Source organism: Aricia agestis, chromosome 9 (assembly GCF_905147365.1).
Source record: "Aricia agestis chromosome 9, ilAriAges1.1, whole genome shotgun sequence".
NCBI classification, from domain to species: domain Eukaryota; kingdom Metazoa; phylum Arthropoda; class Insecta; order Lepidoptera; family Lycaenidae; genus Aricia; species Aricia agestis.
In genome coordinates, this window is record NC_056414.1 from 10,153,063 (window position 1) to 10,167,804 (window position 14,742).

Here is a 14,742-nt window from a genome sequence, read left to right on the forward strand (position 1 = left end):
TAGCAGCATTTCGATTTTTTCAGGGGTGTGGAACATCGGGTCAGCTAAATTCAATTCAGAGGGGATTTGGAATGATGAGACATCAATTATCATAGTAGGCAAGTTTTGAGTTATGTGAGGGACTATAAAACAACTGACATTCGCATTGTATGGATACATGCGTGAAGCAATATTTATTTCACAACGTTTAGTTATACGTGAAGACTGATAATTTAATCCTTCTACCGACGCAGCAGTAGAATAAAATGGCAATTGCAATTTAGTGCATAAGCTTTCTGTTATGAAGCTTGCCGTGCTTCCATTGTCAAGCAAAGCCCGCACATGGTGTTCCTTCCCATACTTGTCTTTAACCTTTAGCAGAGCCGTCGAAAGCAAAACAACTTTACCTCCTGTATTCGACAGCGTTATGTCACTATGAGACGAGACAGATACGGGGGGTGCGAGCGACGATGCAGGGGCAGCGGGCTGTGGTGCAGCCGCTGCGAGGACTACGCTGGACGAGGTACTTGCAGCTGAATCCAAAGTAGAACTTGGCTGCTGTCCATGTAATAACGAGTTATGTCGTTGCGAGCAAATACGACATGGCCCTAATTTGCAATCCCTTTCTTTATGTCCTGAACGCAAACAATTTATGCATAAATCTAATTGTTTAGCCTTTTGAATTCGCATAGGAGTGGAAAATGATTTAAATTTAAAACATTTATAAATTGAGTGCTTGTTTTTACATACTGGACAAGCAAACCTACTAGTACTAGTATTAGCATTGCTCTGCTGCAGAGAGGTAATAAACGTTTTATGTTGTTTAGGTTTGAGGTTTGTCTCACCCATAGCCTCCAGCATGTCCGCACGAGATTTCAAAAATTCATAAAAATCTTTAAGGGTCGGAAGAACTTTCATTTTGTTTCTCTCTTCCTCCCATTCCCTATTTGTGCTAGGGTCCAATTTAGCAGCTACAAAATGAATAATGAGTATGTCCCACTGATCTGTAGGCAGCTTCAGGGTATTTAGAGCCCTGAGATTTCGATTAGTACTATCAATTATGCCCCGCAAAGCCTGGGCCGATTCCTTGTAAATTGGTTGCATATTAAACAAATTAGTGATGTGACTGTTAACTAACACTCGATCATTATTAAACCTATCACACAGCAAGTCCCAAGCAACTTCATAGTTTTCCGAGGAAAATTCAAGAGAACGTATGACTAAAGCCGCTGTATCCTTTAACGCAGCCCTCAAATAATGAAACTTATTGATATTTGGTATTGTGTTATTGTTGTGTATAAGAGAGGTAAATGTGTCATGAAACTCAAGCCAATCTTGATACTGACCAGAAAATGTAGGCAACTTAATAGTGGGTAATTTCAGACCTGTTGGTGCGGCAAGTACTGTACCCGTCTCGCTGCCCGTAGTGTTGCTCGTAGCATTAGCCTCTGCATGGCGGCCGCTCAGCTCGCGTGCAGTTGCCAATGTTTCGAAATAAGTGAGTTCGAACTCCTCCCGCTCCGTGAACTGATGCTCTGGAATTTGGGAGATAATTTCGATTTCAGATTGGATGAGATCAAATTCTGTGTACAATTCCTCTATTTTAGATAATCTCAAATTTAACTCACAAATCTTTACAGCTGAAAGAGATGACTCTAATGTTTCTAAATATTTTTTAAAATGTGTTAATTTTTGTTTACAAATACCTCGCTTCCTGATAAGTTTCCTTTCATTTTCCTCCACAGTGAGCTTACTAGAATCCTCACATGAAACTGACATATTTGGAACCAATAATAATGCAGCCAACAAAAAACAAAACAATACTTAAATGCGAGTGATGACGATGACCGATGTTGATGAGGTGCCCGATGTAGCAGCAAGATATGAACACGAAGCTTGTAGACTTGTTGCAGTCTCACTCCGCACAAAGGTGCAGTCTCGCACGTATGCCACACAACTGGAATTAGCAGTTACCCAGTGTATAATATTTGTTACAGCAATTGACATGCAAACTTTATACTGCAGCCGCTGTCTCGACAAAGAAATGCAATTAATGCAATATTTATAATAAAATTAGATTGAGCTTACAAATACTCAATGATTTTAATGAAACAATATTGAAATTTGTGCTAAACCACTCAATAATAACTAAGTAACCTACTTTGTATTATGGAAAGGTATTTTGTATTGTTTACCCTTTAAATTAGAATGTAGAACCAATATGTGCTTAGTGCATAAACTAGGCACAAAATATGCAACGTGTTTATCAGTATTTAAATCCAAAACTGAACCAATCTAGTACTCAGTTCTAGGTGTTAGGATTGGAATATGTATATGGAATGGATAAGTGAATGAACATCGGAATAAATGGAACAAACTGACCAAATTAACTGCGTGATGGGCCTCCGCCGCTTGTTGCCACGCGGTGTATCAGTGTCCTGGTGCCTCCGAGTCGTATGTTGTAGATGTGCGCCTGCACAGCGTGGTGGGCCTCCGCCGCTTGTTGCCACGCGGTGTCTCAGCGTCCCGGTGCCTCCGAGTCGTGCGTTGTGGATGTGGATATGCGCCTGCACAGCGTGGTGGGCCTCCGCCGCTTGTTGCCACGCGGTGTCTCAGCGTCCCGGTGCCTCCGAGTCGTGCGTTGTGGATGTGGATATGCGCCTGCACAGCGTGGTGGGCCTCCGCCGCTTGTTGCCACGCGGTGTCTCAGCGTCCCGGTGCCTCCGAGTCGTGCGTTGTGGATGTGGATATGCGCCTGCACAGCGTGGTGGGCCTCCGCCGCTTGTTGCCACGCGGTGTCTCAGCGTCCCGGTGCACCTCTTTTCTTCACGCCACTTTATTCCATTTAGCTGGACTGGTGCGGTTGTGATCGTCGGCAACGTGATGGGCCTCCGCCGCTTATTGCCCGTCGCCTCCACGCCCTCGAAGTAGATAGTGGAATTTGAACAAAATGGCGTGCTTGCTTCCGCCACGCCGCGCCTTCGTGTATAACTCGCGTGTGAAACCTTCTACAGGCGATAAATGAAAAAGGTATTCCTATAGAACGATTTGTATTCAATAACCAAGATAATTAATTAGGAACTTGACAAAATATATTTTTGGAAAGAGAGAGAGAGAGTTCACACGCGGCGCTCTGGCTGGCACAAGTACCAGCCAGAGCGCGGAAACGAAAAGGTCAATGTCAAAATGCGAGACACAGATGATGGCGCCTACGCCGGGCGGAAGCGCGGTGTTGCCACTTCACATATTATTTTAACTTAAGTTTGCTGCTACTTCACAATCAGCTTATTTTTTGTAATATTTTTTTTACCTTATATTATAGTTATAGAGTATTAACATGAGTAACCCTAGAAAGTGAACAAATATCAGAGTTTTAAAGGCGTTAGGTTATATTAATGCGCTATTGTCGCGGCAAATTGAGGAGTTTCACGGTCTGCTGCATAATGCACCTTCATTGTGCTGTAATGGCGTCTTCTGTTACTATACTGTTTCTTCTATTGCAACTCTCTGTTAGATGTAATAACGTTTGTATATAAATAAATTCCTTGCTATAAATAAATAATGTTATGTTAAAATGGTTAAATGTGTATATTCAGAGAAATTGTACGTAGGTTCTTGCCTTATACTGAGATAATTGTACTGCAATGTTTAATACTAGATTATTTTTAGTAGGTATAACAACAAAAAATATGCAATAAGAAGACAATTTTGAACTCCAATCATGCTTAGAGATGGCAGAACCCACAGCAGAACCCGTGTAGTTCGCAGGTTGCTGAATACGATCGCTGTCAGATTTGAGAATGGTTTATTTTTCGAGCTGAGCGCACTCCGCTGGGGCAAACGGGTTTGTTATTAAATCATTTATTATTCAATAAAACGAACAGTTTCCTAACAGACAGGAGTGCTGAATTCTTTACTAAGGGCACATGTATCGTTGTTATCGCTAAAATCAAACGAGGATTCATGATGTTCAATTTTAATACCAATAGTGTTTTGTTCACGAGAAATACATAAAATAAAAGAACAAAAAAGTTATAAAAAAAGTTTGATAATAGTTATAAAAACAAGTCTTTCTTTGTAATAATTAGATAAGTACACGTGCATAAAATATAATGAAAAAGAAACAATATTATAATACAGAAAATACAAAGAACAGATAGCTGGAAAATTTTCGCTTCCTTTTCCTTGTATTGATAAGACTTAAAATAAATGTTTTTTCTATTTTCTATAAAGGAGTTTGAGAATGAATTAATATCCTTATTGGTTTAATATAATTATTATTAGAGATCATAAAAATTAATAACATCTTTATAGGAAATCTTGTTGAAATGATAATAATAGACGGTTAGAGGCAAAAACTCACCATGACAGAAGATGAGTTTCCTTAACCCGCTGGCCACATATTGATTACACGGTACACCCTTGCCTCAATTGTAGGTCATTCTTTTTATATTAGGGACATGCTTGAGGCTATAAGGCTTATTAGAGCCTAATAACGTTGAGAATAACTAAACTGTTTTTGTAGTTTTATCAACTGATTTAGAGTCGGGATTTTTAAGACCTTAGAAGGTTTAAAATGTTTGTAAGACCAATAAAACCTTACAAAGGTTAACGCAAAATGAAACTAATATTGTCGTCTTAACAATGAAATATGAGGCATCGAAGTACAAAAGCTGCAGAGCTGCAGTAAGCTCTACCATGAGTTTAAAGCTGGTATTTATCGATACGACTACGTAAATATTTAGTATAGCGATTTTAGTTCTGCAAGGAACCGCTGGAGGCGGTTTTTTTCCATACAAAAAATTTACGTAGTCAGTATCGAGTATCGAGAAATACTATAAGCTTTAAACTCATGGTACAGCTATAACTGTTATCAAAGCCAACAGTGGCTTAGATTGCTACTTTCCGTTGACCACACCAGAAAACTTTTCCAGGTTCTAAGGGGTTTTCCAATTAGGACTTGACAATTTTTTTTAAAATAAAATTAAAACCATTTGAGATATTTCAAAAAATTTAGTATCGAGTTGATGCTCATATGGTCACCGCAGGCTCGTTTGCAGCGATGATTCTTTGAACCCAATTTTCTATGACTTTGCCGTACATTTCGGCTATTTCGCGTTTAATTTTAGCTCTGAGCTCTTCCGACGGCGTCGGCTTATCCAACGACTTGACGCAGTCCTAAGAAAAAAATGTAGAGGCGTTTAATCGCACGAAACCGGCGGTTAATCGACTGGTCCATATTTTGAGATAACACGCTCATCAAACTTGCTCTTCAATAAATCGATTGTAACGTGTGCTGTGTGGATTGTGGCGCGGTTCTATTGAAACCTCATGCTGTCCAAGTTCATCTCTTCTAACTCGGGCCAAAATAATCCGTAACATGGCCAATCTGTCTGTCTGCTAGGGCAAGAATTACGATCAAAAATCGGAGTTGACGCTCTTAAAGTAGTGGCCACCGACTCCGAATTTCTGTAGTAAATTTTTAAGATTTGCAGATGTTGTTCGCTCGCGTACTTCACTATGATAAAAATGTTAGGTATGTCTAATGAGTAATTACAGTAACAATTCGATGTTAAGTGAAAGGGTGCGTCCACAAACTAAATTCGAAATTGTCAAGTCCCTAACCCTTTACATATAATAAGATTTTGCCCCTACACGAACGACGATGTATTGCGGATTTAACATATCTCTTTAAGATAGCCAACAGCATGGTTGATTGCCCGGAGTTACTTGGCGAGCTAGGTCTGGTAACATGTCCCGTCAAAATGCGTAGGCCCAAGCTGCTCCATATCCCATTTGTTAACAGCACATATAGGCAAAATAGTTTCATTATAAGAGCTAGTAAAAATTATAATACGATTGCATATGACGCAGACCTAGATTTATTTAATACCAGTATTTCCAAAATGAAGAACAGTCTTGTTAAAAAATTCTTCACATCTTAATTTGTACCCTATGACTTTTGTATTGTAACGTACTGTTTTTGCCTTACACTATAATTACTTTGTTAACCACTGACTCCAATTTTGTATGTAAGTTTTTTTTTCTGTTTATCTGTGAAAACTTGTAATTGGCCTTCATGTTTGTGTAATTTGTATTTGCTCTTGTATTTAGCCGTAAGTTTTCCGAATTTAATAAAATAAAATAAAAAAAATAAAAATAAAAAAATAAAATAAGCTGATTCGTAGATTTTACTTTTCTATACCCCGGTTAACTTAGGTTTAACTTGTTAACTAGGAATAGTAGGTATGACTCATACACGCACATTCAACAAGTTATTAAAGTTGAACTTAAGAAATCGTGCAATATTGAAACTCAACAAAAAGTTTTTTCGAAGCAATTTAAGTCGGCCTAATTTCAGGGTGCGATCACGCAACAGTCACATGCAAGCCCGTGGGAGATCGGACGTCAGACCAGTCATTACTGCCAATACCACACTACTGGTCTTGTAGGAATCGCTGGCTTATTATGCTGGAAAGCAGACATTACGAAATGCTAATTGGCGATAGTTAGCCCCGCCGTGAGAATAAGATTTGTTCGTGTTCTTTCAAGGATTTTCTTTATTTGTGCGCAGCCGAAACACAAGTTGTTAATATTCCGAGAATCTCTCGGTATAATTGAATATGAAGATATCGGATACGGGTTTCAAATCACGTTCGAACTTAAGATTAAACTAGTGACGACTGACGATTACCACTGTCGAATTTCTGGCAAATTCAAACTACGAAACCACTTTCTTACCTCAATTGTATTTCTAACTACGTCGTTCGTAATAAAAAAAAATCTGCCGATTCTGTTATTTACTGAAACTGTTATTTTATAATAAACTTACATTTGTAAGTTGGGAATTTGTTACAATGTTGCATATTGTGTCTGTATTTCAAAAGTTTTTGACAGGACTTTGTAAGAAATGATAATTAATTGGAACAAAGCAACGACGTTCTAATAAGAATAGATTTGAAGCTAAACAAATTGTGACAGTAATAAATGGATTCATTTGTGAATTGTGACTATAAATAAACAAGTAATAAAGAATAATATAATTCTGAAGGTATTCGTCTTTCGTTGATATCTTGAAATATTCTCCTAAAAAATATATATATCCACAGCCGAACGTATAAACTACCAGGCGCGGTCCGAAGGGGGGGGGGGGGGGGGTCACAGGTGACATATCCCCCCAAAATCTAAGGTCAAATAGAAAAATCTCAAAATCTTGCCAAATAATAAAAAGGAAATTTCTAGTTTATCATATAACAGCGATATTTTTTTTTGTGTGACCCCCTCCAAAACTTCAGGCTGCGACCGCGCCTGTAAACTCCTCGTTATTGGAAGTCGGTTAAAAGTATAATCCTTATAATAGTAATGAGCTGCTTCTGCCTTTTGTTCCAGAAGCATGTAATATAACCACGATCATACGCGTGGTAAAATTGCCAATGTAATAGGAAAATAGTCGTTCTATCTCGTATACAGAGCGTTCCCACAATAGACTGTTCAGAGTCGAGCACGTGTATAAATAACTTTTATTGCTCACAGGATAACAGCACGGGGCAGGCGCTGCTCGACGTCGTGTTCCGACATCTCGACCTGCTCGAAACGGCTTACTTCGGCCTCCGCTACGTTGATCAAGACAACCAGACTGTGAGTGCCTGATTTATTGCACGGCCTGTTATATTTTTATGTCCCTTTAAATAACACTTAGGGGCGTGATGTTAGCCACGCTCCTTTTTTATTTCTTACGCGTACGCCTCGGTTACTCGCGTAAATGTTTCTGCCATTACGAATGCTTGCTTTGTGACAAATAATGTACGTGAAATAGAATATTACGAGCTCCGTTATTACATCTGCGCGAGTGAAATGTACATTTTAAATGGAATTCATTAGTTGTTATTCAGTGAATACGCTGAAGCATTAAGAATATTGTGAGAAATTCTTTTCAATTGCATATTTTCAAGCATAACGTTTGGAATTATTAGTTTACTCAGTTTCTAGATTTTCTGTTAACAAAATACATTATCATGTATTAAAAATGTTGCATTCTTTTATTAAATGTAATTACAGTTCCATCTACGTAGTTTTTCGTCTGTACACTAACAACTGATGCAGACGAAAGACAATACTAATAAAACCACTATAGTCCATACTAAACTCAGTTATAAACATTGGCTTGCCTGTAGGAAACAAGAACATATTTTTTTTCAGCATTGGTTGGATGCTGGTAAGCGGCTCCGACGTCAGCTGCGGGGTTCCGACACCCATACATTCTACTTCGGCGTTAAGTTCTACGCGTCGGACCCGTGTAAACTCCTAGAGGAGATAACGCGGTAAGTCAAAGGGCTTTATATTCGCCAGCTAAGCCGGTTACGAAAGTTAGCTGGGTTTGGCTAATTGGGGCTCACTGTTCGGCGACTGGCTAACTAGTTAGCTTAGCTAATTAAGCTCGCTAATTAGCTATTGGCTAAGTCGATAGACTGGTTTATTTTAATAAGGTATTTAAAATGGTAATTTTGAGAAACACAAAAATAGGTACAAAAATGTTAAGTGTTTCAAATCTAAAGAAGATTTTTACATAAAATATTATCCCCCTGTCTACAGTCGTTAAAAATATAAACACACTAATGAAACGATTTTAACATAATCCGAGACTACTTATGAACTCATTTCAAAGGGGTACGCCAAATCACACAAAATTTTCATTTGCGGTTCTCTGTCAATCCCGACTTTGATATAGAATTTCGAGGAGCAAATACTAGAAATAACTTTCCCGGCAAATGTATTATGGTAGTCCGTGGTATCTCTTTATATCATTAACAAATTGCTTGAACTAAATTGTTTAGTATTACAAAAAAAAAGGTGTTACCCGCTACTTCGTTTCGAAAAAAATCGTTAGTCGAGCAGGCACCGAATATTTTTATTCAGCATCATAAAATCTAATATATAAAATTCTCGTGTCACAATGTTAGTTACCGTACTCCTCCGAAACGGCTTTACTGATTTTAACCAAATTTTATATGCATATTCAGTGGGTCTGAGAATCGGCTACTGGGTACTTTTTATATTGATAAGTGCATTTGTTGAATAAATAACAGTAAATTATTACAGCTCGAGACTGACGGCGACCATTGTTTGTGCGACGGGATAGCGATGGACGTTGCCATGGTGACATACTTATTTAGTCACTTCAATAAAATAATACGGGCAAAATACTTTATATGGCAAAGAAACGTTTGCCGGGACAGCTAGTAATTATATAATATTCTGTGCCTTTTTCTCTGCACTTGAAATATCGCTTTAATGGTTTCAGTGTGATTACATTAAAGAGAGATGGATAGACAGATAAACAAATAGCTTTCGCTTTTATAATATTGATAGGTATTTATATGGATTAATATTAATATACTTACACATATTGTACGTAAACAAATAACATTTACAAAAATAACATCAATTACAGCAGTTCTCCTTGTATCAACGGAAAACTTTAGTATTCCAACAAAAATGGGGGACATCTTAATGCTACAATATAATAAATGACTTCCCCCGCCCACACAATCTCCAGATGTATTTATAAGACGAATATTGTGCCTAGAAATATTCCTTCAACCATCTCTAAGAAAAAGCAAACCTACTCAACTTTTTCATGAGTTATTCAGTTTCTTTGAGGCTTTCTGAACCGTAAAAATGTTTTTGAGCAATATAATTTAAATAACTCAATATAATATTATTATGTTTAATTGAAACTTTGTAACATTAATCTATACTAGAGATCGCCCAATGGTCGAAATTCGACCTTAGTTTCAACTTTCAACGACATTAGACTACTACATACCTATATTTTGTAAAAAAATATTGACTTTATCATTATTATTTTTTTCAACTCTTTTATACGTGGGAGAGCCATGCTTCGACACGAATGGGCCGGCTCGACCGGAGAAATACCACGTTCTCACAGAAAACCGGCGTGAAACAGCACTAGCGCTGTGTTTCGCCGAGTGAGTGAGTTTACTGGAGGCCCAATCCCCTACCCTATTCCCTTCCCTACCCTCCCCTATTCCCTTCCCATCCCTACCCTCCCCTATTACCCTATTCCCTCTTAAAAAGGCAGGCAACGCACCTGCAGCTCTTCTGATGCTGCAAGTGTCCATGGGCGACGGAAGTTGCTTTCCATCAGGTGACCCGTTTGCTCGTTTGCCCCCTTATGTCTTTAAAAAAAAAACACTTGTCTCTGGGACTCAGCTGATCTCAGACTGGCCGTGTAAGCATTGTCAAATAGTATCTCAGATTCAATAAAAAAAACTATAATCCATTTTCAATTTGTCACCTTGTTGTCAACAGACTTCAAACATAAATAAAAGAGTTTAATTCGTATGTATAGGCTTGTCACTCAAAAATCTGTCATTTTTCCTAGTGTGTGTGTTGCAGTGTGTGTAATGTTTTATTTGTTAAAAAAATGTATGATAAAAGCATAATTTCAAAATAATATTAGCTGCACTGCACTACTTCACCATGTAAACTATAACTGTGCAAAATTTCATTCATCTCCGTTTCCCCATTTTTCGTCAAAAGGGATACAAAGTTTTTGGCTCACGTATTAATATATAGATTTAATAATAATAATAATAATAGTTTATTGTCTTAGTAAATACATTATAAGGAAATGATAAAAGACAAAAGATAGATCAGGGTATTACTACAAATACAACAATAAGGTGCACAATCCCTACACGAGTCTTGTAATAGGTCTGCCCTGTTACGCACAAGTATGCTATCTCAAAAAACTCGAATTTGAGAAAAACGGCTCTAAAGTTTTAAACAAACATTTGCTTGTATTGTATTAATAAAAATGTGCTATAAACTTAAAACTGTTTGATTGACTTTGTTGAATGTTTCTAGAACATATTGTCATTTATATTTTTTAAATATCTGTAATACTTAATATTTAAATAGAGTTAAACGAGTTATGAATAACCATCACTTCATACAAACGTGGTTACGCGTCGTGTGATAATTTAAGTTAGAAGAGTTGCGTGCAATCAGCAGCATGCGATGGGTGGAAAACTTATCTATGTTATCTAATAGTTGTATTAGATGTGTTTGACGAGTGCTACCGAAAGGTGGTAAAAACCTCTGCAGTTCGACGCGGCGTTATGTCGCCAGATGTGAGCGTCTTTGTCAAATTTGTATGGATTTGACAATTTCAAAGACGTCTCACGTAATTGAGGTCTGTCAAATCAGTAAAAATTTAGAAATGCATCTATGCGTCGCGTTGTGGTCTGAATTGACCCTTACAAATGTCACAGACGCTCAGTTCGAAAGTTAGGCTTTCGATCTGAGACTATAAAGCGTCAGTGACACCGCAACCGATTCAATGCGGCGCACGTTTTTGAAGACTTTCAGTCATGGCGGCATACAATTTTCTCGTGACACGTGAGCCGTGTCAGACGCCATAGAAGTAGATGACACGGCTACCGTGTCACCCGCCACGTTCAAAAAGGTTTATTGTTTTTCTTGGTTTTTACGTGTTTATTAGCTTAATTTATTTAATTGAACCCAAACCATTGATGTTAACGGAAGGCTACGTTGTTTTGAGTTGATTTCGAGTAGTTTTACTAAGTTTTAACCTGAAAATGGAAGGTAAGCGATTTTTTTATTCAGGTGTTGCAAACCTTTTGTAGGTTTCAAAGTTAGAAAAATGAGTATATTAACTAGATCTGGGTTTCCGATGTAAATTATACGCTCGTAGATAAATTTAAAGAAGTTCGTTGTTAAGTTTTTTTAACTTCAAAAAGGAGGAGGTTATACGTTCGGCTGTGGATATTTTTTATGTGTGTTCAACGATTACTCCGCTGTTTGTGAACCAATTTTCAAAATTTTTCTTTTGTTGTATGGAGTATTTGTTCCGATTAATCCGGTTCCGAGTTGGTACCATGTTCACAAAAGTGGTGGTCTGATGATGGGAACCATGAGAAAATAAAAAAAATATATGAACTAGCCAATTCCATACATAAAAACTAAGTTTTCTCGATATAATATTATATAGATTTTTGATAAATTGGGTTGAACGAAAGCTGAAAAGCACGATAATTGGGTTTCAGTTATAAAGCTTATAGGACTACTTTTAATTGCAGGGAAACGTTTTATTCCTATGGATAAGGAAGTTTGCGAAAACAGCTAGTTAGAAATATTTTCGAAAGAAACAACTTAGATTAAAACAAAAATCGTTAGTGGATTAGTAATACTTTGATGACAACGCAAGTATTTTTCTACATTATTGTTTAAAAAAATTGCGAGAACTTGAAAGTCTAAAATAATATAGAATAATATGGGCTACCAATATTACTATAATATTTATATTCCTAAAGCAGGTCCGCAATTGTAGCAACAGACGGCACAGCTGCTGGAGCTTCTGCCAAACTTCAAAAAAATTTAGACGAACTATCTCGCTGGTTAAAATACTGGAAAATAAAGGCCAACGAAACAAAATCGGTCCATGTTACATTTAGCCTACGACACGAAACATGTCCCGAAGTTGAGCTAAATGAAATCAAAATCCCACAATCCGATGACGTTCGATACCTGGGCGTATATCTAGACCGTAGACTGACGTGGAAAAAGCACATCCAAACAAAAAGAAAGGCACTCGACCTCCAACTGCTAAAACTTCAATGGTTAATGGGCAAAAAGTCACAACTCCGTCTTGAAAATAAACTTCTACTCTTTAATAGTATCTTAAAACCTATCTGGACCTACGGCATCCAGCTGTGGGGTACAGCATCACCATCGAACATTGCCATCCTGCAGAGGTTCCAGTCGAAAACGCTGCGTATGATAACTGGTGCCCCCTGGTACATCTCAAACACTCACCTCCACAAGGACCTGAAGGTAGAAACTATTAAAGAGGAAATAAAAAGCGCCCTACAAAAATACTCCAAAAGAATGCAAAATCATCCCAACCTCCTGGCTAAAAACCTAATGAGCGAAGAGCCTAATGCAACATTCAAAAGGCTCAAAAGACGAGCCTCTCAAGACATGTTAATATAAACAGAGCTAGCACCGAAATGGAACGCCAAGAATGAAACACATAAAATCCAGCTCAATGTCATAAAGACAGATCGCAGGACATAAAGGAGATAAAAAAAAATCCTAAAAGTTTACTACTAAAAAGCCCGGCCGCAAATTATCCGAATTTCTGATCAAAAAATACATTTTGACACGTCAGAATTCTGATAACATGCGGGGTCCACAACAAAATGTATAAACAGAGTGCGTTCCGGCGGGGGTCCGGCGGGCGTACGACGGGGCTAAAAAAGAAGACAGCCCCCACTTTTTTCAATTCACAGAATATTCAGAAACAAACCCTATAGGCTTGTTTTACGTGGAAAATTAAAACGGTTTTGTTCGGAGTAGAACCTTCTAAAGTGTAATTTGAGGGAGATACAATCGCTTTCTAAATGACACGGCTCACGTGTCATACGCCACACGTTAAAAACCCATTAGACGCGGCTGCCATGTAATCCACAATGAATGCAGCTTTTAAAAAATGTTGACGGCCCCTATTTTTTTTCAATTCACAGAATATTCAGAGGCGAAGCCTATAGGCTTGTTCTACGTGGAAAATGAAAATGTTTTTGTTCAGAGTAGAACCTTCTAAAATGTAATTTGAGGGAGATTCAAGCGTTTTTTAAATGACACGGCTCACGTGTCATACGCCACACGTTAGAAATATGTATGACACGGCTCCCGTGTCATCCGCACTGAATCGGTTAAGTGTCGCCGCGACAGAGCGACAGATAGATGATCTATGCTGAATAATTATGAAATTATAGAGAACATCATTCGAGCCAATTAGGCCTGGAGATACTGACACAAAATTCTTGGTCATTTGTACCAGTATAGCGGTTTTACAGGGGTATAATTACGTAAAGGCAAAAAATTTTTGTACCAGGCTAATTTTTGCATAGCTAATCATCGTCGAGTAGCCATTTACGAAAATCACCTTGCCATACTTTTCCGACAGCGCCCAATGGCCGCCATTACACTGCAAAGGTGTCTTCACGTCCGCGTCGGTGCGGCCCGGCCGGCCGCGCTCACTGTTTCAGCGAGTGGCCACGCGTAACTATTTCAACTATAAGATAACAGACTTAGTTTGAGTTACAGAATTTATTGATACATTCTGCCCATCTGTATTAACTTAAATTGAATGAGTAATGCCTAACTGATACAATAAAAAATAAAGTTAAACGAATTTGTCATAAGAGATTCTGACTCACTGATAAATAATTTTTTGAAATTGTCTATAGTGCCATATAGACTGTACTGATTAAGACTATTTTGCAGTGGTTAGGCGTAACTCGTCTACTTTAAAATAGCATACTTGTGCGTAACAGGGCAGAGGTATAATATTGCAAGGTTGTATATAAATTCTCTGAAACACGCGAATTATGTAATATTAGAAATGTTCCCTTAGCAGTCAATTTATTACTGGATACGAAATCTTATAAGGAAAAGCCATATTATATGTGATTAATTTTTCAATATCTTGGATACATGTCACGAAATAATTAATTGCTGAAAGAAAATAATGTGGGAGGTGTATTTTCTTATTAATAAATACTAGCTGACTCATGCGAATCGGTTTACTTGTATCATCAAACAATTGATTCATAGGCCATCCATTAAAAAAAAAAGTCGTGACCTGTCAGCAGGACCTACAGAATATGTAGATCCTCCATTTGCCTTTTTATTACATTTTCAATTGCAGTTAAT

The 14,742-nt window shown here is 37.8% G+C and overlaps 1 protein-coding gene across 2 annotated transcripts in view; it reads left to right on the forward strand.

Annotated features, from left to right (window-relative positions):
- LOC121730212 (band 4.1-like protein 4) overlaps positions 1-14,742 on the forward strand; it is a 95,993-nt gene that overhangs the window by 27,492 nt on the left and 53,759 nt on the right. For both annotated transcript variants that reach the window (XM_042119162.1, XM_042119161.1), the window contains exons 3-4: positions 7,513-7,617; positions 8,179-8,300. In XM_042119162.1, coding sequence (XP_041975096.1) covers positions 7,513-7,617; positions 8,179-8,300 — 227 coding nt within the window. The remainder of the gene's footprint in view (positions 1-7,512; positions 7,618-8,178; positions 8,301-14,742) is intronic.